This window comes from Nipponia nippon, unplaced genomic scaffold (genome assembly GCF_047370975.1).
Source record: "Nipponia nippon isolate SJK-2023a ecotype South Korea unplaced genomic scaffold, ASM4737097v1 scaffold_5, whole genome shotgun sequence".
Taxonomy (NCBI): Eukaryota; Metazoa; Chordata; class Aves; order Pelecaniformes; family Threskiornithidae; genus Nipponia; species Nipponia nippon.
The window spans coordinates 7228058-7249437 of record NW_028262369.1 but is presented as its reverse complement, the minus strand read 5'-3'; the positions used below and the strand labels follow the sequence as shown (position 1 = coordinate 7249437).

The window sequence follows — 21380 nt, the reverse complement described above, 5'->3', positions numbered from 1 at the left end:
TCAGCAGGGGGGCAAAATGAAAGAGCAATTGTTCAAAGGAAAAATGCAATAAATCTTCTGGGAACTTAAATGGGAATGAAGTTGCAGGAGGGAAAAAGTTCAGCAGTAGCATCAGGACCGCCTGCTCAGCTTGGGAACCTGGGGTTGTATTTCCAGCTTCAGAGCTGATCATGAATATTTACTCTTTCCAACCCCTTCCTTGACTGAGTTTTGAATGGGGAAAAGTCCTTTCTGTTCTCAGTTTCCTGCAAGGTCTCAGGTAGGGAAGAGTTCACCTCTCCACTTGACCTCTAAGGTTGTGTGCATTTTTGAAGAGATCCCCATTTTCTCCACCATATGCTCTACTGGTACTCTCCAAACCACTCAGGTTTCACAGAAGTCTATTATTCTGCATACATTAATATAACACCTATAACACAAAATGGACTGCATAATTTGATGCAGATATAGAGAATTCAGTTAAAATAATTCTGCCAAATGCGAATTGTAGAATATTTGTGGTTGGAAGGGCTGTCTGGAGGTCTTTTGATCCAGCTCCCCACACCAAGCTAAATTCAAACCTAGATCAAAACTACTGTAGATCTTGACAAAGTCAGTATTATGCCCAGTATAATGCAAGAGTGCTTCTGTCCAGGCTTAAGGAGACATTTTTTCACCATGAGGAAAGACAAGAAGGTGAACAGGTTGCTGAGACAAGTTGTGCAGTTTCCAGTTTTGGAGATTTCCAAGCCTGGGCAGGATTTTCCAAGCCCAGGCTGGATAAAGCCCTTAGCAGCCTGCTCTGACACGAGAGCTGACCCTGCTCTGAGCAGGAGGTTGGACTAGAGACCTCCTGAGGTTTCTTCCAGCCTGGATTATCCTGGGATCATATGAGGAGCTATGCACCTGTTCAAATCTCCCACCCACACGCAGGAACTCTAGGCTGAATATTGGAGTAATTTATCCATTTTACTCCTAATGAACAAACATTCCAAGCACATCTGCTTGTGAAAGGTAAACCTATGCTTTCAGGCATAAAGATTCGCATGGAAACCTTCATAAACTCCTTCACGGTAAGCAAAGTTGTTACAAATTTAGCTTGTTTTTCTGCCATTGCTCTAACTTCTCTGAGAGCTCCTTTGATACGTGATCATCTGTTGGCCTTGTAGGCTCCCTGGCAAGCATCCCATTTCTAGGATCTATTATTAGTTTAGATGTTTGTAGGAAGTTGTATCTCAAATTCTTTTTGTCCTGATTTATTGTGTGTTTACATTTAATCAGACGGAAATTGTGATCCCTCTTTTTTTTCTCATTTGGACATGACTTCAGGTTTTTGAAGGATGCATTATTGCTTTTACTATCATCCCTCACCTTGCTATTTCACCATGCCAATGTTTCTCTGCTCTTCCTAAAGTCTTTTTTGACAGGTGGAATGCATTTACTTTAAGCCTCTGTTGTGCCTGTAAATAGGCCTCATGCTCTTGATTCAGATATGTGATAAAAAATAAAGGATAATGTAAAAATAAAAAAAAAATTCAACTGCTGTTAATATCCCAATGGAAAATGAAGACTAAGGTCCTTCAGCTTGCTTGCAGAGGAGGTTGATAAACCCCCTGGGGTCAGTGGCTGGAGGGCCTGAGTCCAAGGCCAGCTCTGATGTGGTGCACCCATGTCACCTGGGATCAGACTGCTGTGTGAGAGGACTGTGAAAATCCTTACTAGGACCTCCCCTCTGTTGGGAACTGCCTTTAAGCTCAAGCCCTTGGTCATTGCAGAGCCACGCTGTAGCTCTGTCTGTGCCTCACCATGTTTGATGCCCCAGTCCTGACCCACCAGCCTCATCACTGCAGACTTGTCCAGTGATTGAGCCTGACCCTGGTCATTGCCCCCGGACCTTCTTGTGTGGGGACTGGGGGAGCTGCGCCTTGTTGGGAGATGGCAACCCTTCCCACCTTGCTGCCTGCAGCCAGCTCACCTCACCTTGCAGAGCCGTCGCTCTCCTCCTGGGTCCGTGGTGAGGAACGGCAGACTCTGGGGTGGCACAGCAGACCCTGGTGTGGGCAAAGTTAGCTGTTAACATCGTTAAATACAGAAGCATCAGGAAAGTTCAGGCTGGCAATTTCCTCATGTCTCTGTTTTATTCCAGTGCTGAAGATCTGTAAAGCAAGTGCAAGCTCCTGCCAAACCTCGCTCTGGGACTGAAGGCTGTAGGATGTTTTTTTTTCAGGATGTCTTCGGAGTAGGATCACTGCCTGCTGGCCTGCACTGGGAGAGCATGTCCTTGGCTGTTAACGAAGGTCTGCGTTTGATCCCGAGCAAACCACAGACATTAAACTCCTCAGAAGTAGCCATTTCTGTAGTAATAGCTAAATTATAGCCCATACGTTGAATGAAACCAAATTAGGGCTCTGTGTGCAGTGTTTATTTGGGCAATTTCACTTAACCTTGCCATCTTTTAATTCCTTTTATACCTTGATTTAGCAATTTCTGAATTTTTTTATAGTTCCATTTATTGAGAAGACCAAAAGAGACCTGAACTGAGTAATTTTCTCTTTCTGCAATTTTATACATTAATAGCAACAGAATCATCTGTACATAAACTCTTTAAACAATAAACATCTTTATCTTCAGTGATTTAGATGTTTATTGTCTTTGTAGCACTTCATTTGCAGGACACAGTACCCCCTTCACAAGAAATTGAGCTGATTTGTAGTCAAAGTAGTGATTTTGCTTACTTTTTGATTTTGTAAGAAAAAAAGGTAACTTTTAAAGAGACAAAACATGCTGTCATAATGCAGAAAATACTTAAAATGGTAGTTTATCAAGTTAAAGGTCTCGGTTTGATCGGACAGTGAAATGCTGGACTGTATATTAATATCAGCCCTTAAAAATTGCAAACAGTAATATACTTCTAAGGAAATATACTTCACAGGAAAAATTAGGCTATATTCCAGACAGTTAGTGTCATGGAAGAGATAATTGAATTCTTTGCTTTCTTGTCAACCCAGTAATATCATGTAACTCTTCAAGTAATCAACAGTCTTTATGCTGGTCTGCATTCAATAGACTGACTCATTTTTTCTTTGAAAACTGGTTTTACCAGCATTTCTTCTGTTTTTCTGTTCTTACAAAGTCTTCAGGAAAAAGTTGTTTTTTTGGAATCACATCCCACAGGTTATATGCAGCATAGAAACAAAACTCAGTAAAAAGGTGATGCAGGTTTGTGCTTTGTTTTCATGCAACATTTTTTGAGGAAAGTAAAAAAGAAGTATATTTTGAAAGAAATGGAGCCATTTACTACCACATCAATGGAAAGAAACAGAGCAAAGTTCATCAGCACACATTGCTCTTCTCTGCAGTTACTTGTCTGGTCTTTCTTTGAAATGTAGTATCATGGTCGTGGGAGCAAAATCAGTTATCAAAGGCAGCCGTTGCCATGACTGCTAAAGCACGATTAACTCTTGCAATGCATGGAAATGAACTAAAGGGAGCGACTGATGGCAGCTGCCTACGCCAATGTCACCGTGCTGCTATGTACATGGATGGCAAAGGAATTGCTCTTGTTCTATACCATCATTTTCAGGCTTAACAAAGTACTTCAAAGCAAGGGGCTTTCCAGGGACTTTCAATCAGCATCTCAAATTTGGCTTCAAGTCTCCACAGACACAAACTATAATACCCTGATGCAAATAGAATATGGTCTTGCTAAGATGGCAGCTGCACTGAAACAATTCCCTTCTATCTCCCTATTGTAAGAATTCTTTTCAGGTGTTTCTTTTGTTTAACATTGTCTGCACGGTTTTGTACAACTGTTTAACTGCTTTACTGGCAATGAGGAAGGACATAAAATCTGTTATTGCAAGTGAGAAAGAAACATATGCTCTGTGCTTAATATGCAGCTGGAAAATATGCGTTAAACTAGTTTTTCAAAGCCCTTCACATTCAAGGGCCTTTTCTTTCCCTGCTTTTCTCTGTATCCCTGAACAATTGCTGGTGCTGCCATAATGCAACAATGTTGAGGTGAAGAGATAGGAAGACCTGCTAAGGCTTTTCAGACCTGTAGCCATGGAATGGACAAGCAACAGGACATTTTCCTGTATGGGGACACCCCTGTGGGGAACACTAGAAACCAAGGCACTGAACTCATCCAGATCAATGGGGAATAAAGTAAGGATAAACGCGAGGCACAGGAGCTCTCTAAACCAGCTTTCCTACCAAGGCCTCTGTAATGGGGAGCTATGCCTTGAAAATTCAAGCACGGGCAAAGCTGTTTAAAGGGATGTTTGACAAAGAGCCCATAGCCCTGCAAGGGAGTGCACTTCTGTGCTCACTGCCGTCCTCAACAAAATCATTGCTCCCCACTGCCTGCTGCCAGAACCAGCCAGTCACTGGTTGCCTCCCACTGCCACCCCGGCTCGGTTCAGGGAGGGTGCGAGTCCTGCTGGGCCCCTTAGCACTTGTCATATCAGCCCATGCATGTGCCCGTCTCCTCTTTGCTCCCAAATCTCCTTGTCTGGACCCAGCATCATAGGGGTATTTGCAACTAGGCATTTCCCAGTTAATTATCAACAATCTAAAAATCAACCCTGAGTCTTCAATACTCAGACTTGTACAGATTTTCTCACCCTGTAATTTGCTACATATTCAGCAGTACCAGTCTTACTATTTAACACCAAAGCACTCTATCCTAATATTGTCCAGACAGAAGCTAGTGAGACAGGAATGAAACAAGCAACTGGGCTGCAACATGAAAGTGAGGTGCTAGCCAGGAACCAGGGCGTGAACCGCCTCCCAGGTTAACACAGAGGTAGGAATAGTCCTGAGTCACTTCTACTTTTTTCACGGTGCTTTGTTGCCACCTGATGGCCTGATGGCAGATTGTACGAATGAAATTTAAAAAGGCACATTCTTTAAGAAAGAGATGTCTTGCATTTCATTAGATCCACTGATAGCTTTAAAAAAAGCTTTTCAGCTCAAAGTCTTTTCATGCCCTGCTAATACAAATCCCTGCTTCACAGGTAATAAATTACTTTTCTTCGAAGTGACATCCATAATTGCAGTACATGCAACAACTATATTTTATTTGTATTTAGAAGGAATTTCTCTTTTGTAATTTCCTTCCTTAAGAGGACAAGATGTCTGGAAGATAATGATGTTGTCAGGCCTGGAATGACCACTAAGATGGTAATGCTGTGATGTTTGATCCATACATCCTGATATTCCTCTGCTAGCCAAGGTAAGCACTCCAGTTGCCCCTCACCCTGGCCCTCCTGACCAAAGAAGCAGGTTTGCCTTGTGACATAGTCAATGTCCTGCTTCAGGTGTGGTGTTGAACTACAGGGATGCCCAGCAGGCACCCTGGACAATCCTGACCACGTGATTTACACATCTTTTTGTCCCTTTTCCCATTTCTTTTCCCATTTCTTTTCCCAATTCTTGAGCCTACCTTTCTCTGTCCTTTCCTTACCTTTCTCCACTCCAATTCTCTCTCATTTAAACAATTCACCCCTAATTAAATTACCTTTTTCCTAAAGGTCTTTGCACTTCATGCATGTAAATGTCCATGTACTTCATGCATACCTGGCTTTCGTACTTTTGACACCCTGCCTAGGAGATCTTGGACCTATATAGTAAGTGATGCTGCTGGTCTTGCAAAGCTCTGCTCCCCCAAAGGTTCTCAAGGCTCCCTCCAACCATCTTTGAAGTCTGGCTGTTTCTCACATCACTCCCCGCTAAACACTGGTGAAGCCCAGCCACCCCTCATGGTGCTGTCTGTAAGTTTTGTTGGCACCATACACAGAATCATAGAATATCCTGAGTTGGAAGGGACCCACAAGGATCATCGAGTCCAACTCCTAACATTGTTATCTGTCACATGCAGCAAATTACTATGTTGTGTCCAGTCACTGTCAACATACTTTTCAATGAGTGTAACCACAGGTGAGGGCCTGCAGCCCTAAAAGCAATTTTTTTCCTGCTCATTCCAGGTGGTTTAGCCATGTAAGAAGCTCTTACTGGCTGCTTAATTTCTTTTTAAAAATACTGAGGCAAAAATACTGAGCCTGAAATGGTTTGGAACTAAGGGACTGGCCTCTACATTTATTGCTCTGCTGAAATCCTGGTGGCTGAAGGGTGGGCTCTGCCTTGGGACCATCAATGTGGCTGACAGAGGTGAAGGGAACAGGAGTTAACTGGTGTCTGGATATGGGTATGGATATGAAGGGAAAGTATAGAAACTGGCAGTTGTCACCTGTGACCTTTACTCGCTTTTTATGTAGGTGGATTGAAGATGCTACAAAGAGGACCAGAGCAAGTCACGTGCTCATCATACACACCACCTTTGGTTTGCAGCAGCTTTTAGACACAAAGAAAACGTTACTTTGAGGAAAGTGGCTGGGACACAATCTGCCAGCTCTGCTTAGAAGATCCGTTTCCACAGGCTGTTTTTTTCTGGGGTGTTCTAAAGTGTTTCTTGAATCCACAGTCGGAGAACTTCTTCTGAGGGTATCACACGCACCATCAGGTCACATTGCTCAGTTGCTTCACTCCTGCACAGTATCAGCTGGGTGGGGGGCTCTGATACTTTCTGTAAAACAAATGCACTCACTCAAACACCCTCAGCCTGATGAGCTAGTCTGTTTGTCTTCTACTTCTCCCCACAAACTGTTCCTCTCATCCTTCGTGCCACAACTGCCCAGAGACCCAGTGCTCAGGAGCCCACAGTCACAAAAGCTGCTGCCTGCATCCTCACTTGAACCAGACAGCACATTTAAGCTACTGACTTAAACATACTCCTCCTGAGCGAGCGAGAAAAGAGGCTGCTTTTGATGATTGGTTTCTCCTCACCAAGGAGTCGAGAAGCTCAATGCTCAGTGCCAATGACACAGCTGTTGTGTTCAGGGAGCAGCTGGTCAGGCAGAGTCAGTCCATGCCTCCCAAGCTGCTTCCCCACAAGCCCCTGGAGCATCTTCCCTGTTCAGGGCTCTAGGATGAAGGCAGTGACAGCCGTGCAGCCAACTCGTGTGGGCTGCTTGACCCCTGCAGCTCAGCTCATCACACTGGAATGAGCAAGGCTTCCTATGCATGTGTCTGCTTTTTCTGCCTGCCCCATGCTCCTGTGAATACCCAGCACCCTAAAAACCAATAAAGCACAGTGAAAAAAGTTACCAGTGTTTCTGGAAGGACAGCAACAGGGCAGCAGGAATGCTGAAAGATTTTACTTGTTTTCCAGGTAAGGAAAGGCAGGGTCAAAGCAGCCACAGCAAAGCCGGCAGAAGCGATGAGGGCAGTGACCAGCCACATGGATCTGCCATCTAGAAAGAACAGAAGCAGCAAAACTTCTCAGAGAGATTGCAAGGACAAACCACTCAATGCAGTCAGCCTGCACCCTCTGCAGCTGCTCTTCCCACCCATCCTGGCGAGATACTTTGTTGGTGCACTCCAGGGAAGGATACTGGTGCCAGTGTAGGCAGCTGCACTTCTGAATCTTCCTTTTTTTACCTCCCCCAATGAACAAATGGGCAGCACATTTACAAACAAGACAGGAGATATTGGGTGGAAACAAAAAGAAGAGCTGTGGGCTTTCCTTCTTGGGCATGACTACACGAGGGGAGTGGAAAGGAAGGCTGTCTGTTACCTTGTGCCCTCACACACTGTGTCTGGCTGAAGCTGCTGCTTCTGTTGATCGCCTCGACGTACGTCTGAGCTTTTACACAATAATCAGGTCCTGCCTCCATTGTGTCCAGGTGAACCACGGAGCTGACCTCTTTCACCACCTTCTGTCGCATCTGCCACAGGCCCAGGAGAGAGAGCATCAGAACATAGGGCAAGGACCTAATTGAGAACAGGAGTCTTAACATGATGCTAGACCAGACTTTACTGGGAGAAAGGAAGGAAAATAATAGGAGCAGGAGGGGTCAGAGAGGATTGTGTAAATAAGAGAAGAGAGGGAGAAAAGTAGCAGACAAGGAAGCACAGTGGAGTGCAGAATGAGACCACACACATATCTGCAAGGGTAAGAGGGGATGGAAAGAGAGAGCTGTGAGTCAAAGAAGCGTGTCCAAAGAAGGGCAACGAAGCTGGTAAAGGGTCTAGAGAACAAGTCTTACGTGGAATGGCTGAGGGAGCTGGGGTTGTTTAGCCTGGAGAAAAGGAGGCTGAGGGGAGACCTTATTGCTCTCTACGACTACCTGAAAGGAGGCTGTAGCGAGGTGGGGGTTGGTCTCTTCTCCCTAGTAACAAGCAATAGGATGAGAGGAAATGGCCTTAAGTTGCACCAGGGGAAGTTTAGATTAGATATTAGGAAAAATTTCTTCACTAAAAAGGGTTTTCAAGCACTGGAACAGGCTGCCCAGGGAAGTAGTTGAGTCCCCATCCCTGGAAATATTTAAAAGATGTGTAGATGTGGTGCTTAGGGACATGGTTTAATGGTGGACTTGGCAGTGCTAGGTTAATGGTTGGATTTGATGATCTTAAAGGTCTTTTCCAACCTAAACGATTCTATGATTCTATGATTCTATGATTCTATAATGATGATCCTGGGCTACTAGATACTACTACTGGATACTAGACCATGACCTACTCCCCTAGTGTAGGGGCTTGATGACTGAGTAAGGTCTTGACTGATCTGAGTTTTTGCTGGGATGCCAAAATCACGCCTGTGCTAGCATGCTATCATAGGAGTGCCAGAACCATGCTGTGATAGGGGTGTGAGAGCTGGGCCATGACTCTGGAGCACAGAAAGGGGACAGACTGGGCTAGTGAGGAGCAAGTGAATTTGGTGTGTGCAACTGTAACACACTTCAGCAACCCTTAAACAGCATATAAACACCAGTACATTATTTTCTTGCAATAAATAGGACTCCATTAACTGCTAGCAAAATGAAGTTGCTATTCCCAGTCTCCCCAGTCATGATAGGACAGGTAACTATTAACTAGTTGCTCCTAATTCTTGCTGTGTTGCAGACGCAAAGCCTGTTATCACAGCAGGCGTGATCAGCCTCCAGCATCACACACAGATGGACACATTCCACAAGCCAGTAGGGCTCTCCTGGCAGGGGAAGTCCTTGTCTCCATCAAAATATCCTTCTCCACAGAAACATGATCTTGAGGGCCATTAGTTTGAAAAGATTTCAAGGACAAAATCAGGTCAATGACTACTCTTGTGAAAACCTTAAATCAGAAATGTCAAATATGACAATTATTAAAAAAATATTAAAAGAGTCTCAGCAGAGGACTGGACATGTACTGACCAGCAAACCTGATGCTTGTGACAGTCCAGTTGGTAGAAACTACTCTGAAGTTTGGAATTAATGCTTAGGTGATTAATATCATATACTGAACAAGAGTTAACATTTCATCCATAAAAGGAAATTAGACACAAACCTATATTATTCTTTCTAAGGTGTCAGAAAACTTATGGACAAGGTGGATCTCATTTACTTGGCTTTCCAAAAGGTAGTCAAGAAGATCTATTTCAAAAGCCTGTTAAGCTAACAGTCATGGGATAAAATGACATTGGAACTCTGAGTGCACTAACGAGGCTGTAACGGCCCTGCCCTGCCCTGCCTGCCCCCCCCATCTCCCTCCCCCCATCTCCCCCCTCCTGTCCATGGCCCAGGAGCTCCACTTAAGCTCAGCCCAGGACCTTCAGTTCCTGTCTGAGCTATGCTGGAGGTGTGCCTGTCTCCAGACCTGTCTCCAGGATGGACCTTGGACCTACATTGTAGATAGCTTGTCTCCTGGATGGGCCTTTGTTAAGTACATTGCAGCCTTGTCCTCCAGCCCTGTCTCTGGTTCTGTCTCCTTTTTGTTCCTGGCTGGGTTCCCTGTATGGACGCTGGGACTGGTTCATCACTTGCCTTGTTTGGGGCTGCTGATGGACCCTGTTACCAGTACCTGGTTCTGCCCACTGTGGTCAGACCCTGTGGGTCTGTGCCTCATTGGGGAGGGCACCGCTTGCACTGGGGTCGCCCTTGGCTCCTGGCTTGCCTGCTCATAGTGAGCAGCCCTGCTCCTGCTGCTTCCTGATAGAAGAGAGACGTTTGTATGGTTAAATTGCTAATCCTTTTTCAGAGTGGAAGGAGGTCACAGTGGAGACCCATGCAGATCTGTGCTCACCACTGTATTACTACAGATGATCTGGAAGAAAAATGAAAACTAATACATGCTAATAATACCAAGAATCCACTTCAGAATAGGAAAGATGACAGCCAACTGTGAAGAACTGCAGGAGGACCTTGTAATAAAATGACAACTGAAATTCAACACAGATAAATGTGAAATGATGCTTATGAGAATTTTTCCCCTCCATTTTTACACAGTCAGTGACTCGACCTTAAGTTGAGCATCCTCCATCAGAAACAGGAACTTGGGGTTCAAGTTTCATGGAATAGTCAGCTCTGTGGTAGTCACACATGTTAACAATTGCTGGGAAAAGAAAAGAGTGTGAAGACATATTTTGTTCTATGGTGCTAACACATACTGCTCCTGCACCTTGAACAGGTCTACTCCCTGCCCACCTTGGTAAAGGCAAAAAGAGCTGGAAGGGCTTCCACAGGGAACAACTAAGCAGGCTGGGAGTCCTTGGCCTGGAAAGACACACACAATATAAAACTGTTAGAGTAGTGGGGAAAGTAAATAGGGAATAACTGTTCTTTCTCTCCTAAACCAAGATTTAGACTGCACAACAGTTAAGTTGCAGAACTCCTGACTACAGGAAATTGTACATGCTAAAGTTTACATGGCTTGAACAAAAATTCATCAAGGGCTATTAATGATACCAGTTCTGGCTCAGGAATTTGCTGTAGCCATGTCTCTGAAACCTCAGAAAATAATCTAGGTGTAATTACACACAGGCCCTCTCCTTATTACCTTCCTCGGTCATCTCCATTGCCCACTGGCAGAGAGAAGATGCTGGGTTTGATGGTCCCATGGTCTGACTTTATATGGCTGCTTTTACATTTTTATGTTCTTAGGTGCTATGGAAGCACCAAGTTCTGAGGGAAAAAAAAAAAAATTGCTCTCTAGTGAAAACAGAAGGACCTGAATAGAAGACAAATTGTCACTGCTTCAGTATTACCCGGGTGTAAACAATGCCTTCAGCTAAGCAAGTTACAGCTCACTGTCACAGGCAAGCTGTTTTACAAAAAACTCCTGAGAGAACTTTCTCAGCACCTCAGTGTGACACCTTAATCTTGGTCTGAGTAAACCAAAAGATGTTCAGAGGTTAGCATAGACACCTTCAGTGTCTGACTTCTGGTTTCTTTCAATAATTGAGGTCCCTGAGGGGGTTCCTCTGATTCCTCTCCCCAGAGAAGGAAATGTGGAAAGAACAGACAAGCTTCTCCATGGGGCTAAGAGCAACCCACAGGTATGTGCAGAGGAATATGGCACATTGACCCCAGGCAGGTCCTCCAGCCTCACAGCAGGAACTTGGACTGGCAAACAAGCCCTGTGCAATGTCTATATGCTTTCACTCTAAGTATGTGGGCTCTCTGTTATTACCCAAAACCCGAGGGTAAAACTCACCCTACTCTCCTGGCCCTTCTTCCAATAGAGAACACAGAACTGAAAGGCAGGCCCCATGTCTTCCAGCTCCACTAGTAAATGATACCCATCTGCTATGACCTTCATCAGAGGTGGGGTCAGGGAAGCTGCCAACACAGAGAGAGCACCATTGTCACATCAGAGGCAACCCTTAAAAACTGTCTTCCCTTTCCCAGCTAGGAGAGGAGGAGAAGCTGCCATCATGAGCACAGTAACATTGATCTGCAATAATAGCTGGCTGATTCAGTGGGGCAGAAACTTCTCTCTGCCCTACCTCCCAGTATGTCTAGATATTGTAGCAGTCTTTGAGCAGGAGGAGGACCATGACTGGCATTGCAAACGCAAGTTTGGCAGTAGTTAAGTTGCACAGAACTTGAAAGGTTTTGAATTATCTCCCATGGAGGAAGTGTCTGGCCTGAGGGTCCCGTGTGATCAACAGCAGCAGAACCAGCTGGGCGACCAGAAGTTGAGACACCAGATCAGGCCAGTTCTTCTGCTCCTGGGCATTAGCTTAGCACTAACTTACAGAACAGGAGCTGTGAAACCACTGCTTCTTCATGGGAATTTTGGCAGTTATTCAAAGGTGAAGGAAAAAGCAATATGAGCTTCAGGATAACGCTGGCAGTTCACATGAATCCTGATTTTCTTTTAGTATCTACATGGTTTTAGATAGACTTAGGCTGATGACCTGCTGTGACTTAAGTTTTTGTAAATGTATGCAAGTAAATCTGTAGGTGATTTGCTTCATGCTTACATTGATATTCAAAGCTTCGTTCGGTCTGAGGAATATTAGTGAAACAATCAGAATCAAGCAAGCATGGATGAAACTACACACTGTACATTTGTGAATTGGGAATCAAGGCAGCACAGAGATCATAACTGCACTACTTATCTATGCCATTCTTTACCACTGTGTTGTAGCTGAAACTGGTTTCAACCTCCTTGCTTTCAAAAAAGGAAGGAGAGCAATGTATAGGAACATACAGAAGAGATGTTCTTAATAGAATTTGCTCTTACATCCAGTGCATTGCCATGAATACCGAACAATATGAAAACATAAAATCCAAGTATGTTTATGATGAGTGTGCCACAAACGGGAGGCCCGGAAAACTACTTTGTACTTTTAAATAAAAAGCTGAGAATCTGCTTAACATGATGTCTCAAAATTTAAAAAGGTGTTAACATCATTTGGAGGTTAAAAACAAATATTGGGCTAATGTATTAAGAAATGGACTTTGCAAGATGCAACTACTAACCAAACAGGAGCATTTATATTTATCTCTGTGCTGGCACACTGGGTACCAACTATCTGAATTTTGATAAATGAAGAAGTAAGACTGACTAAATTGTTATTTTTAGGAAGATCTTTTAAAAGTGTTTTCCATGTGTTATCATACTTTGTGTGTATCTACACCTAAGGCTTTGACACTGGAGATTTTTCAGTCTAGAAGTACTGTGGGCTGTGCTGAGACCCTGACTGTCTACGAACCACATACGGAATCTGTGGGCTCTGCTTTGAATTCCTTAGCTCCTCTCAGACTCAATGCCAGGTTTCCTAAGAGATGTGAAAGCAGAGACAAGGGAAAGTGAGCAGTAAAAATGTATAAGTACAAGAACTTACAGTGACTTTTCTTTCTCTTTTAATTTGTCCATATATGCATAGTCACATTGCAGCCCATTGCAAGCTGTTTCCTCTGAACTTTGACAGCTTAGCCAGAGAATTGTATTGAGGTCTCTAAGACACAGGACCAAGCTGTCAAATACTTCACTGTACCATGAGAAAGTTGCTGCTTTTCTTCATGAAGAAGAAAGGCCAAGCTAAGGAACATCCTCCTCCTATCTCTGCCTGACAGTGTTGTCTGTGGCTCAACTCTGTGCCACCATAGCTGCTGGAAAAGGGAAGGATTTTTTGTCTAAAGTGCTATCTAGAGAACACGTCCACACCAAGAGACACACTCATGAACTTAGGTGGTACTTCTGATGGTGCTGCTTTGATTAAGTGCTCTGTATGAGTGAGGACCGCTCACTCATGAAGTAGTAGATAACTTCCAATGACTGATGAAGGTTTAAGATAGGGTCAACTCTGGCCTTGGATAGGCAATTTCTTCCCTGGCTAAAACTGATGGCTGCTACCCATCCCAGACTGAGAGTTGCACTCTAATAGTGACCTCAACAGAGGTTTTCTACCAGTTTTTATTGCTGAAAGCAGTTGACTACACAGCAGAGAGCAGAGGTAATAATTCCAGAGGAACACTGGAAATAGTATGCTAATTTTAGGCTGCAACATGATCCTTGGGTTGAGCTGGGCCTCAAGCTTTGCAGGAGTTGGAGGATATGGAGAAAATACCCTGCAGTGCTAGAACTGCAGCAATGCTATGGTTTCCATTTTTCTTTCCTCTTCTGAGGTTACTTCATATGTCTGACATCATAGGAGGAGGGAATCATGTCTGGAAGGGAGCGGGATTTCCAGGACAGCATGAGGCAGATAGAGGGTGACATGAGTGTTTTCTAGAGTAAGTGCTTCCATAGGATCAGGTTCTGGACCCTCAGAAGTGACTAGATGACGTGGATTAGATGGAGCATTGACAGCAACCCTGATTGACTGATCCGAACTCTTTGAAATCAGGGACAAGAGTGGCCAACTTGCCAAAAGAGATGCCTGGAGTCTTCTTACCTATCTTTAAAGCCCTTGAAATTCAAGCCCTGGTAAGTTCGGCCCTGCCTCAGCAGGAACTCATGTCCAAGAACACAGTATAGCTGTCTAAGAGTGAAACATCCCAACGCAGCATGAGAGGAGCTGTGTGTTTATGGGCTTTGCGTGACATGTACAGTGCACAAACATGCATGTGAGCAATCCCTCAACACCGAATGCTGAGAAATTATCACGACTGATGTAGCTTAAGCCAAATAGCAGGACTTACTTGTGATGCGATTGAAGAAACCTTTCAGGGTGCCCCACTCAGATCTTCTAGCACCGACGTCTGCCCTTACACGCAGGTTATAGGCCACAGTGGCTGAGATATCCTCTGTGATGTTACACACTGTGGCTGTGATGAGTGAACATTCACAGATGGGAATCCAGCTCTCATTGGCATACTCTCGTTCATACTCCCTGAAGAGAGGAGAAGAAAGGAGACAGGCAACAGTCTGATAGGAGATATATCTGTGACATGGTAAAACCACTCCTGGGACACATTTGGGCTGGAATACCAGGAGAGTATGAAACCGGTATGGGTGTGTTTTAGATCTTATCTAGAGAAAATCTCCCAGAGCCAGCTTGTTCATGAGCCAAATGCAGCATGATACTGTAGGAGGTGGGGATAGCCAACGCAGTGTTGATGCATCAAATCCTGCCCACTCACTTGACTTGATCCTCCCTGGTAAACCAGAATTCCAAAGCCATACTGTGATACAAGTCATTGCTCAAGATGTATCAGAAACCTCCTGTAATGTGTGTTAAATGTTTAAAAGATTAACACTGAATAAATCTCAAATGTTTTCTCTTTCCTCTTCTAAATAAACTGTTGATAATCTTCCTAACTTTTGAATTCTTTGGACAGAGGCAGTTTTTATATGTGGGCTTAATGCACACCTTGGATTCCTCAGGTATCTGGTAATGTGTAAACAGTCTCAGAACTGGAGCAAAAGGATTTTTTTCCCCCACTTGTGATCAACAGTGCTGGAGTATCAAACTTCTCTTAGCCTGTGAATTGATTAGTGCTCAAGACATGCAAACAGTGCAGGATTTTAAGTCTAAGTAAACAGTGTTCAAAGAGCAAAGAAGAAGAAAAAAACCAGAACTTACCCCTGAAACTCCACAGAGTATCTCACAGTTTCTCCCTGGATGATCACAGGACTCCAAGCTAAGAAGTGTTTCATGTTGGTAGAAAGAATAGAGATATTCTGAGGTGCTGGCAACAAAGCATCTTCACCTAAAATTCTCAGCAAAAGAAAAAAAAAGAAAGAAAAATGGTATATGAATGTACTAGGAAAAAAGCTTAGAAGAATAGTGCAAAACTGTGTTTTGCATCAGAAATACACACTCTTCATTTCACTACTGTCACTTCAATGTTTGAAAGTATTTTACAGAGAAGAAGAAAAGGCGACCAAAGAGCAAATGACAGAGCAGTTAGGCTGGCATTGCTTACAGAAAGGCAAAGTATTCCTTTTCATTGTTTCAGAATTTTTCATTGAGTCAGTAAAACAGTGAGAAAAGGTCAGGCTTTTATAAAGCCAGCCAATTCAATTTAATGACGTCAAGTAACAGATACTCTATTGCACTCTGTAGACTGTTCCAATGGATGTCATGGTTAGAAATGTGCTATTTATTTCTAGGCTTGACTGGACAGCTAGAAGATCCGAGCTTTGGTACAGCTTTTTTCATGTTGCAGGATTCTAATAATGTAAGTGCTTGTAGGCTGTAATAAAAGTACCTCTTAACAGAATAAACTTATTCAACGGACTATAAATGAAATTACTACATTACTCTGAGATCGTCAAAACATAAGTATGGGATGGTACCTACAGTGTAGTTAATTTTATCTTATGGCATCTTAATGTAAAATCCCTAGCAGTGTTTGGATCAGAGCATGGAAGGTAGGATTCCCCATGGGCACATCCTGCACTACACTCTGGGAACAGACTTATCTCCATTCTGCTACTTTCCAGTCCCAAGAAAATTATGGTCTCTCTGCTCAGCAGGGAATGGTTCCCAAGGAACCATTGGAAGGGAGGAATGGATGGAGCGGTTTCAACCAACCCAGTGTAGCAGTGGTCCTTTCAACATTCTCCCAGAAACAAAGTAACTGTTCTATCACAATATATCTATGTTACCTAAAGATTATTTCTTAATTATTTTTTTTTAATTACAGCTATTTCACTTAACAAGGTCTATCTTCCATTAGTCTTTAACTGTCATTAAAAGAGGGTATCTTTTTTTAAGCTGTGTTTACAAAGATAACCAGTTAATGTCAGTTGTTCTGCCCAGGATCAAAACGAGGTTGACAAGTTCATGAGCAATGTTTTCATGATGATTATTCTTTGAAAACATTGGAACAACATAGGTCTTCTTTCTGCCCTTAGAATATTCCCTGTATTCATATCTTTATAAAATCATTAATGATGTGGAGAGCCTTGATGCCAACTCTTTTATGATTCTTTGGCATAGGTTATATGGATCTGTTGACACAATGCTCAGCCATTCTTTAAACTAGGTCAGATATCTATGAGATGAGAAGCTTTCTTCCTTGCCATTTAGACAGCGGAAGAGTCGCTGTCTGCCATATCAGCAGTTCTATTGCTTCTGTCCGGTTGAGGGTCCATACTACTGTCAAGGCACTCTTTGTCTTTAAAAAAAAAGTCTTTATTGACCTTCATTCTGCAGCTCAACCACCCATTTGGTCTCTTGTATTCTCCATGTTTCTCAACATTTAGATTGTTTGCTACTACTTTTCCTTGTACTCTTGGTTCCCATGTTAATTTTGGGAGTTGGCATACCTAAGTGTGTTAGTTACATAAAAGACTTCAGTTACATGATCAGACACTAGTTTTTCCACATGACTCATGCACACAATGATGTTCCAGGTCTGAACAGGGATGAGTGCACTGGAGTGTTTCCTAATTTTTTAAGTCCTTGACTGTAGGACTTTTTGGATATATATTTTTTTGTATTCAACAGTACTGAACCCTATCTTATTAAACTGACTAGAAACCAATTTTAAAAGAAGAAGATAGTTCTGAATTGGACTATCTACCTTTTAATGGCCCAAAGATTATTTTATACCTGGTTGAGACCAATCTTCATTTCCTGGCTATGCTTAGCTTAGTACGCTGTTTTCCTGGTTTGCAGGCAAAACCACTAACTCTTCTATTGGCACAGTGAGACCTGTCACCTCACTTCAGCTGAACTACAAAAGTTCATATATTGACACTAAAGTTTCTTTCTTCCTTTCATTAGGAAAAACTCTGGGCCTAATGACGGTGTATGTGTCTCTATAAAAAAAGGAGTTCACTGATTTAAATTTCTTTTTGGTATTAATAGATTCAGGATGGGCACAAATTCTGCTACTCCTAAGAACGCTTCTCCAAGAAAAATAAGATACATAAAAACCTAATACTCTTGTGTGTTATTTAAAGAGCATATTTGCTGAATTTTACAGGGCCACACACCTTCTGTGGCAAAGCCATAGCGCACAGCAACTATTCATTCAGTGCCATGGAGTGTTTGCACTTTAGTGTCAGAAAACTAAGTCTCCAGCACTGCAGGTAAGACAGTGGTGGGGGAGCATAGTGTTACGGACATATATTTCACATGAATGGTGCACTAGTTTGAACATCTGCCTTCAGATGAAGGGAACTGCATCCCTAGAGAAAGATATTCTTTACCTTTCATAATCAAAGAATATAGAAAAAGATATCTGTGTGGGCATAAGTATACATATATCTATGTATGCATGTGTGTGTAGCTGTTACATGTAAAATTGTAAGATTCTGTGCTTGTAAGGTTAAATAATTAAATAACAAGTACAATGAAACATGATTCAGCTATAGTATGTTTCATTTGATTGTATGTACAGAGATGTTTGTAACTGCATAACCATGCCCTGCTGCAAACACAGTAGACAGCCCTCAGAACTGAATCAAAAAGGTGCAAAGCTAAAACTTGAGATCTTTTCATCCAGTACACAAATTAAATGGGGTCCCTGAGCAATAAAAGCAATGATGCACTTCCCTGCTTTCTTCCCAGGACCCAGAGCCACGCTGAAAGCTGTAGTTTGGAAAAGAGGTTCATGCTTTTCCAAAATACTGTTGATCTAGACATAACATATCTTGTGTCATATCCAAACAAATTATGTTTATGGTTTCTCCAATCCATCTGTTGCAACAGCCCACAAAACAATTGTAAACAAATACATGTTTGACACTGGGAGAAGAGAGAATTCTAGGTTATATAAGCAGGGAAAGCACCCAGTATAAACAGTGAAGTATGCTGTTTCAGTACTAAAATACTCCATTAACTCTGGTCTATGCATTTTGAAGGGAAAGGAAACAACAATCATGCAAAGTGCAGGAGACAACTGGACAGAGAGAGCAGGCAGAAGGCTGATAGCCCAGGGCTGCGTACCACTTCCATTTGATTTTGGATTCACAAGCAACATGTAAATAGCCTCACAGGAAAAGCCGAACTACGGTCTTTCAAACCAGGGTACTGACTCTTACCCTAGCATCTCCAGTCATGCCAAAGAAATATATGTCCAGATTTTCTCTGTAAATAGCATTTTTGCCTCCTACCCTATCAGCAGTATATTCCATTTCATTTGTTACACAAAGAATGGATTTCCATTTAGAATGCTGATGACTTCTTTTGTTTAACATTTTTCTCCTCTTTTTGTTAAAGAATCTACAATTAAAAAAAATGTTCATGATCAAGTCCAGTACATTTGTCTGTCTTACTTTTCAGTTTAAAATGCCTTAAATAAACCCTGGTAAAATTCCATTGCTCTGCGATAGATTTTGATACCCTTCTTTCTCTGTGAATACAGAACAAAATAATAGCTCATCACTACTACTCCATCATTACTTGCTGTTACTTCATCACTACTGTCACCACTACTTACTGTTAAATGTAAGTGAACACTGCAAAAATATTAATAGAATTACCTCTTTATTCATAACAGCCTCTCCTTTCAGGGGCTAAACAAACACAAGAAGAAACAGTAACTCCAGAGTCAGTGTTGTGTAGTGTTCAGAAGCACTTTCCTTCATCTGTGCTTTTTCTGGCATGCCCCTTAAAATTTTATATATAGGGCTGAGAAAGCCTTCCTTACTGCTGTGCTAATAAGCACTGTCTTTTAACTTCCAAGCATTGTACCATTTAATCTCCCTTTTCTAATCTGGAGGACACCAATGTCACCAGCTTCTTGTATCTTCGAGCATGGTCTGCCTTTCTGCATTTGAGGAAATTTCATTGAAGGGGAATCTGAGCTCTAAATATTGGTGACAAGAAAATAGAGTAATGTCTGTAATGCCCCAAAAGCTAAAGGAATTTCTTTGTAAGCTAAATGGTGAAAATGAAAGCCATATGCCTTTAACTCCTAGAAACATTTAGCATTTTAGACAACAATAATAAATTATGCTAAACAATCTCTTTGGCTATAACTCTAACCTGAAGGCTCTGGGAACATCCTCTCCCTCATTTGCCGATTGCATAAACTGACTGCAAAAGGCAACACTAGTGTATACTCCCTTGCCTTTTTTTCTCCCTAACACCCAGGATACAAAGCCCGGACTCCTGGGCTAGATGGGAACCACACTGGCTTCTAACCTGGTGTCTGCTCTACACAACCACAGGGACAGATTTAGTCATAAACATGCAATCTAAGTATGTTCTTTGCTCAAAAAGGAGACTAGGACACAAATTTTCATATTTCAGGTCAAGGCAAGAGAATGGGGGACACAGTGTAACCTATCCCACCTTTCCCTCCTACTGTCTGTCACGCTGTAGAAGAAAAAATCGGATGAGTATGTGGCTGAGCAAGGCTGGCAGTCACTACACACACAGGCAACATGGCTCCTGTGTGGAAATATCACATAACTAGCCAGGCCTTAAAGAAAAATATAGTGGGAATAAACCCAAATTTCTTTAAAGAACAGTTGCCCAGCTTTGCCATCTTTTAAAAAACATTTGTCATGATGTTCATTATTCCACAGAATAATCTTTTAGAGCATATGCAACTTGATGCTGAGTCAGTGGTTTCTGTACCTAGCAACTGAAAACTATAAATAATGATCCAAAGTGTTCTGCTGGCTAAGGAAGCTATAAAATTATTTTTTCTGAGGCAGAGAACAAAATGGAGCAAGACACAACCTGAATTCAGGAGCTAAGATGGCACATTTAGAAAGACAGAACTGAGCAAAATCCCAGCACACTGGCAAGCCATGTTTGCTTTCTAGAGGACCGACCATTGCAAAAACACTGAAGTGCAGTCAGGAGATCTGAGGCCAAGCTACTCCTAGGAGATGTGTTTGGAGCCTAGCATTTACTTGGAGAAGCAGATTACAAATGGCACAACATCCTCCCAGGGTGAAGGAGACCCTCAGAGAACATTTCTGAACTATTACTTAACACTTTATACCCTCCCTCTCTGACCCTGCATCCACTGCACAGGCAGGACATCCCCTGTGCTCAAAGAAATCAGCATTAAAAGAGGACTTGAAAGCTCAGCTTCTCACAGAACAGCAAAAGAGCAGAGACAAATACAGTATTAGTAAGTTAATGTCCCTCAAACTGAAACTCCCCTTTAGATTTTCAAATTGACTTGCAGAACATAGAATTTATGTATTGCCTTTTTCATTTGCTTATTCTAGTATTAATTATAGACAAGGAATGAAAATTCAAGATCACCTGACCTCATACTACTTAGGTTAAGTTTTGTAGAGGCATGTTTAACAAAAAGACAGAAAACTCTCTGTTTCTCACAACCCCTTTGTCTTCTGACTTAAGTCAGCTGAAGATATTTTAGCCATTTACCTGTGAGATTTGGTGCAATCAGAGTGCAGAGGAAGAAGCAGATGAGTTTTAGCGACATTTTGCTCACACTCGCCGCCTTTTCCCACATTCATACCCTGTTGCACAGCTCAGAAATGTCCCTTCCTAGACAGGGAGCCCTATCTGAGCCAGCCATGATGCGAGAAGTGGAGACTCCGGGAGAATATTGCAAACACCAGTTCTCTGCCTGTCTATGCCAACGTCAAAGACGTACATACATTGTTTATAAGGGTGTAGTTACAAGGAGTGCCCAGGTTATCTGGTGCCAGCATTTCTTTACAGGTCTGTGCAACTGCTTGACTAGATG

The 21380-nt window shown here is 42.6% G+C and overlaps 1 protein-coding gene across 2 annotated transcripts in view; it reads right to left on the bottom strand.

Moving 5' to 3' along the window:
• Positions 1 to 21143, bottom strand: part of LOC104023436 (interleukin-20 receptor subunit beta) — an 89089-nt gene extending 67946 nt beyond the window's left edge. Inside the window, exons 1-7 of one of the 2 annotated variants that reach the window (XM_009477257.2) lie at positions 21056 to 21143; positions 15332 to 15458; positions 14448 to 14638; positions 11509 to 11633; positions 7616 to 7766; positions 7147 to 7292; positions 6440 to 6565 (exon numbers count right to left, since the gene is read on the bottom strand). In XM_009477257.2, the coding sequence (XP_009475532.2) occupies positions 6440 to 6565; positions 7147 to 7292; positions 7616 to 7766; positions 11509 to 11633; positions 14448 to 14638; positions 15332 to 15458; positions 21056 to 21143 (954 nt within the window). Of the gene's footprint in view, positions 1 to 6439; positions 6566 to 7146; positions 7293 to 7615; positions 7767 to 11508; positions 11634 to 14447; positions 14639 to 15331; positions 15459 to 21055 lie in introns of those variants that run through there. The other variant, XM_087731994.1, reaches the window with a different exon arrangement.
• Positions 21144 to 21380: the final 237 nt, after the last annotated feature.